Source organism: Vanessa atalanta, chromosome 7 (assembly GCF_905147765.1).
Source record: "Vanessa atalanta chromosome 7, ilVanAtal1.2, whole genome shotgun sequence".
Classification (NCBI taxonomy): Eukaryota; Metazoa; Arthropoda; class Insecta; order Lepidoptera; family Nymphalidae; genus Vanessa; species Vanessa atalanta.
The window spans coordinates 9,381,224-9,399,190 of NC_061877.1; the positions used below are offsets into that span (position 1 = coordinate 9,381,224).

At 29.8% G+C, this 17,967-nt stretch overlaps 2 protein-coding genes across 2 annotated transcripts in view; both read right to left on the reverse strand.

Moving 5' to 3' along the window:
• LOC125065079 overlaps positions 1–13,360 on the reverse strand; it is a 57,237-nt gene extending 43,877 nt beyond the window's left edge. Inside the window, exons 1-2 of the mRNA XM_047672488.1 lie at positions 13,120–13,360; positions 7,252–7,492 (exon numbers count right to left, since the gene is read on the reverse strand). Of these exons, the coding sequence (XP_047528444.1) occupies positions 7,252–7,419 (168 nt within the window). The 5' untranslated portion in view covers positions 7,420–7,492; positions 13,120–13,360. The remainder of the gene's footprint in view (positions 1–7,251; positions 7,493–13,119) is intronic.
• A 1,636-nt stretch (positions 13,361–14,996) lies between these two features.
• Positions 14,997–17,919, reverse strand: LOC125065296 (DNA excision repair protein ERCC-1). The gene is made up of 5 exons (XM_047672829.1): positions 17,706–17,919; positions 17,542–17,597; positions 17,083–17,277; positions 16,782–16,967; positions 14,997–15,286 (listed from the first exon to the last, which is right to left on the reverse strand). Exons 1-5 carry the CDS (start codon positions 17,800–17,802, stop codon positions 15,005–15,007), a joined length of 816 nt encoding a protein of 271 aa, XP_047528785.1. The 5' UTR covers positions 17,803–17,919; the 3' UTR covers positions 14,997–15,004.
• Positions 17,920–17,967: the final 48 nt, after the last annotated feature.

Below are 17,967 nucleotides of genomic sequence, written 5' to 3' on the forward strand. Positions count from 1 at the left end.
TATTCTGCTGAATTTGATTCGTTTTTTATAGAACCTATAAAACAGTTTCTCACTTGAGGGATTAGAAAAATTAAAAACTATACATTTTCAAGAGCATAATTTGGCAAATCAAATAAAAGGGCTCGTTTTAAGAAAAAATCATCTAAATCGAACCAACCGTCTAAGAGGAGTTAAGAGTACAAGAGGAGAAGGTTTATTATATATGATAAAAGTAAGTATGTAAGTAAATAATTTACTTAATTTATAAGATATTACAGAAAATAACGATAATGCGTACCAATTAGAATAATTACTTAAAAATAAAAATAAACATAAATTTGTCTAGTGGGTACTGTAGTGGTGTCAGATCTGTAGTCGGATACTTGTGTGACTGGATAGAACATACATTTTGAATTATAAACAGATCGATTCCAATTTTGTAATAAGGTTTCGCTTTACTCTTCGTATTCTTTTTTTGGAATTTTTTTTTTTTAAATACTGGACAATTTTGCCTTTTGCAAGCCCTGGAGAGGTACCCTCTCGTCATACATTGTACCGCCACACAGCAATAGTAAGTATTGTAGAGTTCTGGTTTGAAGATTGAGCCATTGTAATTGCAGGCGCAAGGGACATCTCAAGATTTTCCGCCCAATAACTATGGGCAGTGATGACCACTTATAATGGCCCATTTGCCCTTCCGTCTACCTATTATAAAAATTTAAAATGTCGCAAAATTTAAGTTGCAATTATTTTCTCTTGTTTTACTACTAATATAGTGCAATTACATGCAGCTGAACTGTAAGGAACAGCTGGATTTTACCTTCAATGGCTAAAATAAAAAACAATTCAAAAGGACCGCTAAGTCCCATAATCCTGTAACATAAATATTTATAACAGTAGGGTCGGCGCAAAACATCTATCTGTCACGGAAATGGTTTAAGCGTCAGGCACACGTTGGTATTTCATGCATGTGCCTAAGCAAAAAGTATCCACTTGTTGTCCATTACATTTTTTTTTTATAATTGCAAGGTTATTTGATGTAAACTTTCAGTCAGTAACATTTCACGGCAGAGAATTTTGGCATTTTCATATTCGTATATATATATATATAATAAAGTTTGAAGATAAAATTGTATGACAATATTAAATTCAGAGCATATAATTTTTTTTAGCATTTTTTTCCATAATAAGCCCAATAAAAGTGAGACATTAATTTTTTGGACCTTTCTTACATTGGAAAATATAATTTGATTGACAATATAACAACAGACTAAGAGAATAAAATAAAGTAGGCTAATTAGAACGCTACATTTGTGACTACCTTTAGACATTATGGCTGGAAGTAACATATTTGACATTTAATTACAATAGTTTCATATGTTATTTTAACTCAAAACAAAAAGTGCCTACGATCAAAAAGGTGATAAAAAAAAAACATTATTTTTATTTAGCCATATAATTTTATTTTATTTGGCAATAAATAAAACTTATGAGGTTTTGTTAGTATCGATTAGGTCAGGTGTTGTTTAGAGTGAGACTGGCAGAAGATATATGCGCAGTGCCTCACTGTTTGGTTGCACTGAATAAATTTAACCAAAGTAATCACATTTGTTTGATAACAATTATAACCAAAAAAGATTGTCTAAATATTGAAAAAAACTATATAGATTAGAATTATATAATGATGCAAACATTTATAATTATTAATTTAAAAACGAGAAAAATATATGTTCACAGTAATCTATAATGTCTTGAATCTTGTAAAGAACATTATTATAACAATATTACAACGCTTACAAATAGTATAACGATCTATTCCAGTGAACAACTTTAATTTTTTTCCTAATTAGGCGGGAATGCCTCAACTCCTTCTTTTGTAAATTTACTGTGACATTTACATTTTTGTCTTCCTACTTAAAATACCGGTTACGAGCGCTGTTGCTTCTTACAGAAGCTTTGGTGGTCTCGGGTTTTTTACTCATAATGAGATCGTTATAAAAGAAATGTATTTAATATTAGGGTATTTATTTATTTATATACTAATTCTTACTTCTAAGTATACTCAACCAATTATAAATTGAAATATGTACATATAATTGCAAATGCAGAATTGTGTTCAAGTATTCATTATGAAGAAGCCAAATAATTTATGTTAAATCTATTATTTGTATGCGAAGAATATTTGCAATTTCTTTGTATTGCTAACACGTTACCATGTTAGAATTTAAATATAAATTTACTCTGTGATTGTTGTTTTTACACTGGCAATATCACGATGTATTTGTATTTTATATTCGTATTCAATTATTATAAGTAGGTATTAAATAATTGTTTAATAAAAAATATACTACTAATAATTACATCAACGATTATTCAACGCAATTTTACAACTATTTTGTTTTATTGTGCATGTTTTAAGACAAGAGTGACGATTGAAAAATTATTTCAGTAAGCATCTTATCAACAAGAACACCTTATAATACAAGCGTAGGTATTATTAACCACATTAAACAAGAACTATGATGTATAAATAATTATTAATTCTGAAACATTTGCTTAAAATAAGCAAGCATGTATATTTTTATCACGCCTATCCTACGACAACTTCGATTAATATTCTTTCCAATAGTATCTATGTCACGTTGAATCTTCAACCAGTTTAAAGTGAATGTTGGATACAAATTACGTGAACTATAAATGTCAAAATTATGTTTATTTATGTATATGTAAAGCAGAATATATATAAATGGTCCGGCCTCTATTTGACTATATATTTATATCAGCATAAAATATAATTTTATCCTAGAATTAATCTTATTGTTTAGAAACTGCAATCTGAATTTCTTTTTTTTTTAATATTACAGTTATAGAATGATCTATTTTAATTCATTTCATTTATATTGATATACAAATTTTTGCAAATATTTAGCGAGCAACACTCAATAAACTATTAATAACAACTCAACGGCTTTTATATCCTTTTGACGTAAATGATGCCACCTACCTACGCAAATTATATTTGAATTGATCAAGTCAATTAATTATATAAATATCTTTAATATTAATGATATATTTTCCCCCTTTTTTTTACTCTTTTTACGACCAAAATTTACGTGTTTCTCCTTTCTCCAGGTGAGTTGGATGATGAACCACCGTGAATAATAATGAGGACTGGATATCACCCGCACCTTTAAATTTGTACCCGTCTAATCTTTTACTATAGGTAGCCTAAACTTCAACTATTAAATGATTATAGAGACATTTAGAACAACGATTAGCAATACGTGAGATATCATATAGAAAACTCGTTGCCATAGTTGGTGAAGGCGCCTATATAAACAGAGGATTTGAACGTGAGGGGAATAGTTGGTAAGTAGTAAAATAAGTTATGTAAGCACACGTGCACCTGCTCAAAGAGGATTGTTTAGAAACGCCGAGCACGATCACTACTAGGGACTTACATTTCAGTAGCCACTGCCATATTCCCTTCTCACTCTTATATGATAGAGACATTAAAAAACAAGAAACAGTATCGTAGGTAGTTGCTTCAGACTTACTATTTAAGTTTACGAAATAACGAGGGCACGTAGTCATAACAAATCTTTACAGAGGAACAGTGACCGTACTAGTTATCCGAATTACACATCGAAATAGCCTGGTTTACAAACTTTCTTTTGATACTATGTACTCGTTACTGGCAAATTACATCATGGGTTTAAGGTATTAATAGAACTTCTTTGATGTTGGAACAGTACGAGTTCATCGATAAACTACACAATTAGGTAAATTACCTAAGACAATATTTTTATTGAGTTATTTCTAAACTGATTATTACTACTATTTTTAACTCTATTCTTAAAAAAAAAATTAGTAAATTTTTATGAATATTTTTTAGGTATAAATTTATACGGGATGCTAAGTTACTTACGTTATACGTATCGTAGGTGTGCCAACACATTACATACAATCAATTCCAATTAGTGACAGTTTTCAAAACTTAAAAATAATATGATTAGAATAATAAGAATAAGAATAAGAATGTACTATTATAATTTCCTACAATTATAATAGTAGTCTTGTTAAAACATGTTTATTTACTTTTGCTTTTTACAGATTTTATTATACATGTACTTTATGTTACTTACGAATTGCCCTAAAAATACTCGATAAGGTAAAACTTTCGTTAAACAATGTGTAAACGACGGTGATAATGATAACACGAGAATCAGCCTTCAAAAGGTGCATGAACTAGACTAACGACATGAGCTTTAGCGATAAGCAGCGATAGTGCAGATAAGCCTTATCCCGCTAATTGAGCACATCAGATTTCATTTTCAAACTAAAAGCCCTAGTGAGAAAGTGTATTGACCCGGCTTTTTTAATTAAAATTTGGATAGACACGATACAATGGGACCATTTTTTTCAATCTTCAAGAGATTGATAGGCCTATTGCGTGATCCCATTTGCTTTCGTATACCTACGGAACATTTGATCAAATATAATGTCAGACTATTATTGTGTGAAACATATTCTGTAACTTATATTTTTACGGTTAACGGTTTTATCATTTCATTTAATAACGCGCAAAGGATTAAAAAATCGCATAAGCATTTTCATAAAACTAGCAATAATTCAATATTCAAATTAAGTTTTTAATGAACACATAATCTTATTAAGAACACGTTCATATATTGATATATTAGTTTAAAAAAACCTAAAATATGATATCGACTTACTAAAAAATTTTAAAGTACATTACACTTATTGTTTAATATTTTTATCGAAACTCGCAGTCTCAACTGGCAACACCATCATAAATTGTCATGCTATTATTTATGACCGCAATCCTTTTTCTGTCACAAGCGCATTCGCTCTATTTTATCCTTTTCTTTTTTTACAGAATTGCTTGAGTTTTTCAAACATTCTTGACTCGTGCCAGGAATTTACGCTTTTTCCTTGTAAATACAGCAACATTAAATAATTTCATGCGTAAGAAGCGTATACAAAACAATTTCTAGTAATGTGTTAGTCCTTTATCTAATATCGCTATAACAAATCTGGTATTTCGCCGTCTACGTGGTAGAATGTTCTGTTGTATAAGTCCTGTAAATATACCATTTGCCATACCTGGGATAAGACCTCCTGGGATAAGAATTAAGCACGCGACAATTCAGTGGAGCTTATCTGGACTTAACCCTTAAATCTTCGATTAAAATTCACGCGTTCTAAATTCTAAATACTGGACCAGGCTTATATCGCATAACTTAATAAAACTATAACATTGATATAAATGCTTAAATTGAAATATGTGCAGAGCATTAACGTATGAACTCCAATGTGTACTTTGAAAAAAATATACAAAATGTAATGAATAAGTGTGTATATAAGTAAATTGTTACTATGATAATCTAAAGACATTTTTTTCTAAGGCGAGGCACTTTAATGGACGTTGGACGTAGCACCCGTGGCCGTCATTATTCAAGTCATGTATTTTTTGTCTTACTTCTGTACCGTAATTACGTATATGTAAATTGGATCAGTTTATCAAGCGCGGCCAACGACGCTGGAATTTTTATCATATGTGTACCAAATGTATCGAAAAATTGCGATCATTTTTAATAACATTTATTTACGAATGTTGAGTAGAAAAGTTTTATTATGTACAGTAGACTATTTGAAAAAATACTTATTTGCTTTTAGGCAATTTATAAAGGAAAGCATGACTGATGAAATGATGATTAGGTTAGCGACATCAGCCATCAGTAAACAGTAGTAACTTATTTACTGGCTACACAATCTTGCAGGAGCATTACTTAACTTGTATAAATTATTAGAACTTAAAACGACGACGAAAAGTTATACGAATATTAAATAAAGTACCAAAATAAAAATCCATTCTAATCTATAAAATAGATAAAAGAAAAAATATTGGGCAAGTCCGTGATGGAAATTTGATTAAGGTTAAATGTCACCATTAAATAGGTGCTTTAGGCTCTCCAAACGGGTTTTTGTTTATTGGTCACGTCATCGTCCGACCCTCGATGTCCTAAGCAATCTATTATCTAAGAAGAATATTTATATAATAGACTCTATTCGTGAGGATATAGACGTGTTTTTTGAAAAACATGTAATTAAAGATGGCCCGTTGTAAATGAGCACTCACAGTTATAATATAGCTACTAATGTCACCAACTCATATAGTCTTTGCCTTTGTTCAAAACATCAACACTATTTTACTCTTTTTAAGCATTTAAAATAAAAAAGGTTATACATTTTAATGTTTTGACTAAAGTATATGATGAATTATTAGCGAAAGGAAACAAAACCGTTAAGTGTAAACGTATATAATACGAAACATATCTTTCGAAGAACATGATAAAAACTTAATGCTTTAATAATAAGCAATAAAACTATCTTGCTTTCGTTTTGAACATTCGTCATAACATTAAGCGCGCATTACAAACAATTGAATGAATTATAATTTCAATAGCTAACTTTTCCTCATTTCACCTCAAATCGTGCTTAATATAATACAATTCTTGAATACCAATATTTAAAAAGGTTTGTTTTTAATCCATAGACTAAAATATATAATTTATTGTCACCAGAGTTTCAAAAGTGTGTCCAAAATTTCACTTCAACCGATTCGATTGAAACTGGTTTAAAATTCAGTTGCGAGATTGACCCACACATACAGTTATACTCAAATAAACGCTTGTCAAAACTACCAGAAAATATAATCATAGCTTACTTTCTTTTGTAAAGATAATCATTACCTCGTTCGATAATACGATTATGCGAAGACAAAGACATAAAATCGACATATACGGTGACAATTTATTTGTGAAAATTATTAGCCATTAAGTACATAGAATAGGGACTTCCATTACACAGATATATCAAAAAACCATTACAACTGCACCAACATTAACACAAATGTTCAACACAACAGTGCAAGTGTACTCGTAAATTCTCTTTAGATTTCCCAGAACTCTGCTATTACCGAGAATATGTTTACGTTCTCGAGGGTTAAGCTTGAATGCGCAAATAAAATGAATGTTTACGGCAGAAATTGGCTAAAAATATATATATTTTTTACAACACAACATTTATAAATTAAATAAACACCGGTAAATGAAATGTAATAGAAGAGGTTGTCTTATTGATGGTTTTAAAAATTTAACTACATGTTAATCACTAATTATCTGTGTCTTGTGCATGAGTTACTTACAGATTATCTATCCCAAGTGAATATTATAAATAATGACTTACCTGTACAGCACTATTCAAGAAGCAATTATTTTGACCCGGGGCATTCCACAGTCCTTTTGTCGTATGGAAGATTCCAGAATCTCTAGAGCTTTCCCGCGAGTGCTGCGGGCGCAATTCATTGTTATGCAGGTAGAGATCGTGCGCAGGAGTCGCCATCGTGGTCGCCATTTCTATTACCAATACGCCATATTTATAATTTATGTACGGCACATTTTATTCGATCGTGACATCTTCAACGAGCCTGAAACAATCAAAAATGAAAAGAATCATTTTAAAGATACATTTAAGTAGAGTAAGTATTTCATCTTGAGTTTGGAATCTCTTTACAAATAAATAAATAAATTATTTGTACAGAAGCTGTAAATAATTATTATGTAAAAAAAAATAAAATTACAAATGAATATTTTTATTTATTTTGTATTATTTTTATTATATAATATTCTTGAAGCCCATAACCATTTACCCCAATATAAACTATACACGTGAGTATACGTGTACAGTATTATAAAATATAAAAATTAAGTAAATATCACTGTCAAGCTCCATCATCATCACAACAAAAATTCGAGGCATCGCAATTGCGACTATTGTAAGGGAATGTACACGGAAGGTAAAGACGGGCGCTCATTAGTCTCGTGTCCCTGGCCGACGCCATCTAATGGCAAGCCATCGTCTGGCCGCATTCCTTTCGCGGCTTCTGTTCAATTAAACCATGTGTAACCTAAACTTTATGACATTGTTGCTAATAATCAGAATCACTGGTTTGACTATCAACATTACCTACACCATAAACCGGTATCTCTCTTAAATGTAATCCATTAGCACCCTTTAATACAACACTGTAAGACTCAATATTAAAGAGCACCTCGAGATTTGGCATAAATCGTTTTAATGTAAACTGAGAAATTAGATTTAAAATATTTACCAATCCAACTGAACGACTAGACGCAGTCGTTTTACAAAAATACTCAATGTTTCGCGTAAAAAATCTCTTAAAACTTTATTCTTATATATTTCACAACACGTGTTTACAGTTTTACATGGACACAATGTTGTGTAAATACAAAGCAACCAACTGAGTTATTCTTGGTCAGACGCTTGCCATCACTTCCGATCTATTGGGAACGAGATCGATAATTTAACAAAAATTGGGGTTAATTCCTCGATATCACTTACGCAAACCAACTCGCTTCTGGTTAAACATTTATTTAAAGATAGTTTAAGACGGATCTACTGCGGATGTTCATGTTTATGTACGTGTCGAGAAATTGTAAGATCATTTACAACGTTGTTTATTAAATTCAATATGTCATAACAAAACATAAAAAATATTAAAAATAAAATAATATAATATTAATGTTATTCAATCTAATTTGGGTTTTTGAGTATCGGTAGGCGTTGTACGCGAAAATTTAAACGTTTAAATGATTTTTTCAATAGTCATGGCTCTATTATCTTGAACATATTTAATGATAACAAAAAGCAATAAATCAGCTTAAAACTACTCTTACAAAGATATTCATTCAACACTTTTTCTCTATCGTCCGCTTAGTTGTTAATTTTATTGTTTTTACACATATCTATTCTTATTGTTATGTGTTATGTTAATATGTCCTAGGAGTTGTCAAAAATATTAATTCGCTTATATACTTAATTTCACCCGTTAATAGCATCAATCAATTAATCTGTTATCAGCAGCAACTTTAAGTTTCTATAAAATTAATATTTTATTGGACTTTACGTGATTTTTAAGACACATGAATGTACCACTGTCAGTCTTCTAATTCACACACGCTACTGAGAATTTAATGAAAGAAAACACCAATCACTACTAATGGGACCAGGGATGAGATACCGTTGTTAGTGGGAAGCCGTTTAAGTTAACCCGATAGATAGACCATTAAGACAATTGATCTTTAGTACTGTTTTGAAAACACGATGAAAAAATGATTATCGATAAATCGTCATGACTGTGTTACAAATAAAATAAAAAATAAAAACATATTCTACGGTATCGATAATAAACTTTGTAGACACTTTCTGACTCGTCATGGTTATTACGGTAAGTAGAGATCAATCAATATATTACAGCCACATACAACTCCATATAATTATAATTTTCAATAAAAGCTAACAATTTTGTTTTAAAATCTTTTTAACTCTTTATCTTAAAACTAGTCACTTTAATTTATGGTCATAACAGGGTCAAATGTGTGAAAGAGATGCTGCAAAAAATAAATTCTGAAGTGTTACCATATTTCTTGGGAACAAAAATCAAAGTGAAACTTTAGTTTGAACTAAAAAGGCCAACTCAAGTGGTCCATTAGTAATAAATAAGTTTAAGATACAGCTTTAAAAGCTTTCTTGTAACGGCTCAAGTGGGGACTGAACTCTTTAAAGTTCAAGACTATATTGTACCTGACGTCGTCATAAAACCACTTCTTATTTTTATTTGAATAATAAATACCACGACTAAATACGGATTCTAAATAAACCTATACAAACGATAAATTATTAGGCTATTATCTTTTTCACAATTATTTAACCTACCTCTGTCTATAGCAAGGAACGTAACTACGAGTATGTTTTGCCAGAAAAGATTTGCTAGAGACTTAAGAATAAATAAAAAAGTGGAAACGTAAGAATCAATTTCTTTATATAGATACTTAGCAAAATGTAGAGTCACGTAGCATGTTTTTTTAAGTACGTGTTGAAGCCGCTTTGTCGTGCCGCCTAAAGCAAATACATATGTGTAGCTATTGCAAAACAATCATTTTTTTCTACACTGATTCGTTTTTTTAATTGCAGTAATTTAGTATTTAATATATTCGTTTCAACATTATTGTTTGTAACAATGAAATGAAAACACATGTAAGACGACAATTCAAATTAGGCAAAGTTTAATACGGCTCGTAAAACATTACGTGCATCTGTAACATTTATACAAGTATAAAATAATCTTTCGTCAGTATGCACAGTTCGAGAAAGGTACGGTGTATGTGTGCTGTACGAATATGTAGAGGCACAACACACACGAAAGAATATGCTTTATTATACGTGACACAAAAGGAGCAAAACCGGAGGCTGCGCGTGCGCCGACCCGCGAGACGGCACGAGTCAAACCGCCCGCCGCGCCTCGCATTATATTAGTCGCTATTATTACGACTCTACGCGTTTCGCCTATTATAAATTCTGACTTCACCATTCTATCTTTTTCTAATAATTATTGGTGTATTTATAAAACAATGATGTCATCACATAAGATTGCTTTATTTTCTACAATTATTTACAAAAAATATTTAATTTTCTTAGCGATAAATAAAATGACATTATCCTCATGTATTTTGTGAAAACCTCTAACCAAAAATAATAAAAGTACTTTATCGACGAGATAAATATGCTATAAACCCTTCTTAACGTAACCTTATTCCTAAGTATATTGGAACACTGAAGTTTATAAATGGTTTGACTTTATCCGTGGAAGTAATGAGAAAGTTTCTCTTACTACTAAGCCTTAAGTCACCGTGACTGATTTAAAGAAGATTGTGTATAGGAATTTTAGAAGATAATTTATTGATGCGTATAGTAAACGTTGACGAATTATTAGTTATTAAACTTTTTTTTTAATTTTAATTATATTTTTGATGGTGTGTTACAAGTGCATTATTAGAATGTCTTGTTGTATTAAAATAGACTTGATCGCGCAGGTGTGCTGATACGCAAGGGAAATGGCATAGGGTGAACAATAAGATGTATTACCGCAGGGTAATATTATTCAAGTAGTTGCCGGACTGGCCTTGGAGCGGAAATACCATATCTGATTATAAAATATATTGTTTAATATTTAGAAGTGTAATGATTCCACAATTAGTAGTCCATTGTTCTAGTCGTAATAATCTAGAGTGGGTCGCTAGCAATTGCATAAAAGGACTCAATGTCATATAAAATTGTATCTCGATGAAAGCGATCACGACAGTCAGCGCACGATTCACTTATCACAAAACAATCCATTACGCTTTCAGTAGTGAAATATATATATTCTACATGTGTGTTATATGAGTCCATATCTGGGTATGTATAAGTATGAGTAAATTATTTTTACTTTAATGTAATATATTTTTCTTTCACCTCCTATGGTTATTAAGGAATATATTTTGAATGAATGAAAATGAAAGGTTATTAAATTGCAAATAAATACGTATTCTATAACATTATTGTCAAATTAATTAAATAATAGTCAAAGTCTGAACGAAGAACTTTAAATGATCATAAACGGCTTCTTTTTTCAAATGCTAAATTCAAAATGTTCGAACCTAAAAAAGTACTCTACAGCTACCTTCCAAAATCAAGTCAATGTACTTATTTTCATTTAGACACAAATGCTATTCAGTATAAGTTCAAGTGCCATCGCAAAAGATTTCTATTTTTTTAGTCACGCTTCTTGCCTACCTAGTGTAAGTAAAATATATTTCATTCAAGTTAAAAGCAACATTATGTATGCTCGTGTTAGGATAACATAAACTAATGTTAGACTTTCATATACAGTTTTTTTAATTAACAGAGATGTTGATATTTAACAATTTTAAAAATTAAGGACGAATAAAACATTTAGATTATAAACTGTTCAGTCTTTGCTTATACTGCATCCAAATAAAAAGTTAAGTCTTAATTTTTTTTTTGTTACTTCGTGCATCCAATTATCGAGTAAATAGGCGATAAATGAAAATAAAATAGTATTTTATCAAAAGAGCTTGCATCTGATCATGATAAAAAATGCTTGGTTCCACCTGGCTAAGGCACGTGCTATATTCACCTGTTCGCAGTAGTTTTAAATAACATACACTTGCCAACAACTACCTTAAGAAGCTTGGCATTATTTTTTTTAACCATAGTAAGAAATTACTACAATACAGGCCTACTGTCTCATTAAAAGTGAATACCTCACTATATAATAGTATACAATCTACTCGTATTTGTGTCTTTCGTAACTGGTTAAATAAGTAGGTAGCTATGCAAAGAATATATATTAAGTGCCGGTGACATATTATTTCCATATAAATTTTTTTTATATCGAATGTCGATTTGGAAGTCGAGATAAAAAACTACGATTTAAAAAAAAAAATCGTAGATTTTTATCTTAAATTTAATTAAATAGTTATTTATAGTATACTGATTTAAAATAATAAGAGCACTAACTTGTTATTACTTACAAAATATTCTTTAAAATTATTATTTTTCTTTATTCAAACAAAATATCAAAACCGCGATAAGAGCGCGTGGACGCTTATCGTGAATATTGCATGCATAAATTTCTTCTTGACGTGTCCAATTTGGAATATTGTTAATAAGTATTTTAAGAATATCAAACAGGTTAATCTTTAAAAACATATTCATTAACTATACATAAATATATTTCTAATACTTTTTGATTATGTCTATTTTTTCTCGTTTTAAAAACTTAATTTACATTTTTAAACGGCAAACTTACATATATCAGCTCGTTGTAAATTGATATCAAAATGTAATAACTGAATTATTAAATAAAGAACTTTTTTACTAATAAATAATATTGTGAAAACATATAGCAAAATGCTATGTACATAAATTATAAATATATAATCACATCACATGGATATTTTTATTTATATATCCTAAGTTTACATTAGTTTTACATAATCTGAAACGAAATATAGTATAAAAATATTAAATACTTAGGTATTTATATATTAACATTGGATAAATATTGTATCTACTGGAAATATTAATCAGTGTTTTTATATTCTATTCCTTAGTATTGTATTATGATTGATTAATATATTCTTTTTAATGTTTTTTTTAATGCAGTAATACTATAAAATTCAAACTTACCAAATATTTTCCTCGCAGTTAATAATTCTGGTCTCAGAAAACAATGTTTAAAGTCACAAAAAGACCTGTTATATTCCCAACAGTTCACACCTATAGTTTACTTCACACCTATTGTTTTAAAACGTTACACTTTTACATAATCACTTAAATAAAAAGTTGTTATATATAACGAAAATGAATTTACGATTTACTACAATTATTTAAAATTACATCCGTTATTTTAAATTTATACCTATAACGTTACTTCATTTTATATGACTAAAATTGTTTGAAAAATAGTTTTTAAGTCAAATCATTAAAATAAAGTAGTATATTTTTGAATAATGTTTTCAACGCTTTTATTTCTATGTAGTCAAATTTTCGCGCCTAGTTAATTTCGTTCGCTCTACAAGCGTCCAAACGCTCCACGTCCAAACGCTGGCGAAGCCGGTTTGACGCTGTTAGTGTATTTTATTTTGAACCCCGCGCACACCGCATCGACTCGACGAGCAAGCGACTCCAGCAGGCAAGCCTTCAAATACTTTACACTTCACAGCTTTCGAGATACAAAAAAAGTAATTATCAAGTCATGTCCCTCATCCTCGAACAATACTTTTTAGTGCAATATATATATATGACGTATGCAGAATTATCACAAAATTCATTTCATAACAAATTTAATGTTTCATTAAAAATGAACATTACAGTCAATACAATTGTGTAAAGCTATGTAAGTATTAAGAAGTTATCTTTATTTAATACAAACAATTAATGACGTTACTTCTATGGGTTCGGGATTTATTTTGCTTTTCATAAAATTATTATTGGCAGACTGGTAAAAGAATTATCTGATAGTAAGTGGTAGTCACCTCATACTTAGGGAAAAAGTTGTGTCTTTTGTACTCGTTACGCTGGCTCACTTTTTCTTCAAATCGGAACACAATAATACAAAGCATTGATGGGTGTTAATAGATGGATATCAATGGGACGGGGTGCAGAAATCCAGCGAATAATTTTCCCAAGTATTACAAATAATCAATTATAGTTTAGAGTTAAGTTGAATGTATAAAGATATAATTCCGGACCTAAAACCTCGTCTCATTTATTCGGACGGGATAATATGCAAGAAACGGGATTTAGTAGTTCGTTAAATAAAGGTAAGGCACTATGTGTTTGTGGTAATGTCGGGTGCGATTAAAACACAAAAAAAATGCTTTCACGACGCTACACACACCCGATTTTCAAAACAGTAATAATACTAATTATTTCTTTCATGTTTATTGTTATTTTTTGTCGTAGAAGTTGCGTGAAAGAGATCTTTTAACTTTTTGAATAACGTGCGCAAATGATGTAATAGGGAGATATTTATTATCAGTATACAATGTAATTAGTAGATAAAAAAGAGAGTAGACAGTAGAAGAGAATCTGTATTATTATCACTAATGAATAACTCATTAGTCTTACAGATACAGATTATACAGCTTTTGAGTTCAAGCTGGATAAGGACCACTGACTTACACCATTGTGCGTAATTTGAGTTTATAGTTCACCCCGTGCTCGGCGGTACAGGAAAACATCTTGGGGCAACTTGTATCCACCAATCCGCATTGGAACAGTCCACCATGGACTAAAATCCAAACCGTCACAAAAAATTAGAGGCCTTAACTTAGCATTAAGACATATACGGGCGATTCCTTTGCTTTATTTCTTTCAAATAATTTCCCTCTAAAAATGACGTAGTTTTTTTTTTTTTAAATCTATATTATAATTATTTATGTGAATAATTTTATTAGATAAAGTATTGATTGTCAATCTTATTTTTCAAAGGAACAATATTTTAAAATATAAAATAAAAACAATACCTAATATTTTTTTATTTACAAATGTATACAACCAAAACATATTACTATTTTTTTATCTCATTTTCGATTTTTTCTATATCTTCTAAGGAAAGATTCTCTGAAAATTCATCAGGCTTGTTTCTTGTATCAATTTTATCATTTACTTTTAAGAAAGGTTCGTGTAGGGCTTTATACAGCTTGTTAGCCTTAGTAGCCGCAAAACCTGGACATTCAGCGAGCTGTTTCTCAGATGCTTTAATAATATTCTCCAGTGTACCGAATTTAGTAATTAGTGTCATGGCATCCGTTTTATTAACTGGCTTTATTGATGACAAGGCATTCACTATCTATAAAATAAAAAAGGTTTTAATCGTTTGCGAAACAACAGTTAATTAACATAACATAACATAACATAAAATAAAATATTAAGTAAAGTTAACTACTAATAACATTATATTTACTATGTTTTAAATAATTACATGTTGTTTTAAGTTTCCAGTATCTTAAGCAATTACAATCCACATCATCTACAATCACCGCATGGGAAAAAAATATGAGTATTTAGTAACCATTTAAATAAGTGTTAAGATTACGCTTAGTAATAATCCTATACATTTTATCTGCGAAAAGCGCTGCGATTTTAGATGCGTAGAAATTGCATAATTGCATTATTAATAAGCACTAGGCTGGGTGATTAGTAATTTGATTTTCATTTATTAGTTACTAGCGACCCACCCTGGCTTCGCACGGGTGCAATGCTGATGCGTACAACGTTCACATTTTTTCAGTGATTAGACAATACAAACCGCTATATCCCTGCGTTTTAAATCTGCAATACCTTCGAATATATTCATTTAAATTACATGTTGTAGCCATATTTATTAAATGCACAATGTACTTAAGGTACTTAATTGGATAAGACTTAATGCTGTATTGCTTAAAATCGCTTCGCAAATAAGCCATTAATTCTCATAAAAATTAAAGGATAAAGGTTATTTTGGGTTATCCCTAAGACCATCACAGACTTTTTTGAAGACCTTAATAATATGTACAATACTATAGTACATTATTTTGATCTATCTCGTAGGGTTCGGCCAGCGTTTGTAATTTAAGCGCAAAAAAATGTGTTTATTTACGACATCACTTTATAAACCTCTAAAATTATCAGTGTTTCTCTAATATATTGTGCATGTATCATACAAGTAAACCTTCCTCTATAAATCAATATATCTATAAAAAAAACCGCATCAAAATCCGTTGTGTAATTTTAAACATCGAAGCATACAAAGGGGCATAAAGTGGTAAGCAATTTAGTTTTATACCATGTAATTACTAGCTGAACCTGAGGATTTACCCGCGCGAAATTTAAAAAACACAAACTTCCAACCCTGTTTTACCTTTTTAGAGGTGAAGTTCTTAGTAAATGTCAACACCCTATAAAGAACCTAGCTGCCAAATTTAAAAAAAGTTTATAGGAGTTATAGTTTCTGAGATTTTGTGATTAATAGATTTGTTGTTTTTTTAATATAATATTTTTAATTTTAATATATATATTTTTTTGTTATTATTACATTTTAAACTTTAAGTTTAACTTAAATGTCTGGACAATTTCTTATATAATTTTATCCAATAGCAAAAGAAGTTTATTATGTTGGGGAAAAGAGGAGAGTGTGATATGATTACATAATTTTATTGGTTTTTATTAGTAAATAAAAAGAAAGTTCAATTGAATGCTAAGGGAAGCAATGCAGTAAGCAGCCACAAGTGATAAACAGAGCAGTTAGCAATGACAAGGTGATTGGTATATATAATAACAGCCAAATTAATTAAACTAAAGCTTACTTTTTGATGAGGATCATTTTCAATTTTCTCCATAATTTTATCAGGTGGTTTATTTTCAAATATTTTATAGTTTTCAATAATCTTTGCTGCTTCTTCTGGACTCCACGCCAGCATGAGAGTCATATCAGTAAGGAGACATATTCGTGTTAGATTTTTTAAAATTGTGTGTGGATCCTTTAGGTCAACCTTTAAATAAAGGTACACTGTATTGTATTTTATTCAACAATATGTGATTGAAATAAAATAAAAATATTATATTTAATAAAATTAAATTTGTGATAATTTTCAAAAGTACAATTACCTGTACTAACAATACCCGAAGGTCATATTTTTTTCCCAATTCCTTTAATCTGTTATTTATATAATCTGGATTGAGGTTGTGATACTTCACAGATAAGAAAAGAATACATATAGTTTTGCCTATTTCGTAATCCGGAATAATATCATCATATTCCCAAGGGACACTTGTAACATATTTTAATAGTGGGTTTCCACGCTGAAATTGTTATGTTTATTTTTTTTTAATGAAACAATGAAGAGATGTTGGTTGATTTGTGTAACATATACTTTTTTGTGCAATATATTTGGTATTAGAAATATTAAGCTCAAGCCGTTGCAGCACAAATATATTTAACATTCTTTATATGATTTGGCAAATGGAAAATTATTTTCTTTAACAATATACCTACTTCGTATTGCAGTAAGACACAATATTACAAACGTTTACAATATTAATGACAAGAAGTACGATAAAAAATACCTGTTTTTGATTAACTATAACACAGTGTGTCCTCGAAACAGATGGCTTTGAAGTGCCTAAAAGAGTAATAATATTATCAAAAAATATATAATACTTATCATTATTATCAAATAAAATATCCATAATACAGAATAATAATAAAACTTTCGAAAATCGTATTAAACCTGGTTGTTCTAAATCGGGCTCAGTTTTCAATTTCTTTGGTGATGACGGTTCACTTATTTCTGCTAGAATGTCATCGAATCCGTCTTCTAATTCCATTTCGGGCTTAATTATATTTTACTAGTAATACATACAATACACAGTATGCTATAACGATTCAGTATTCATTCAGAAAATTCAAATATTTATGTTTCAAATTTATGACACATTAAGTCAATTGAGTGTATAGAAGACATAAGAAAGTATATAGATTATAGACATTTA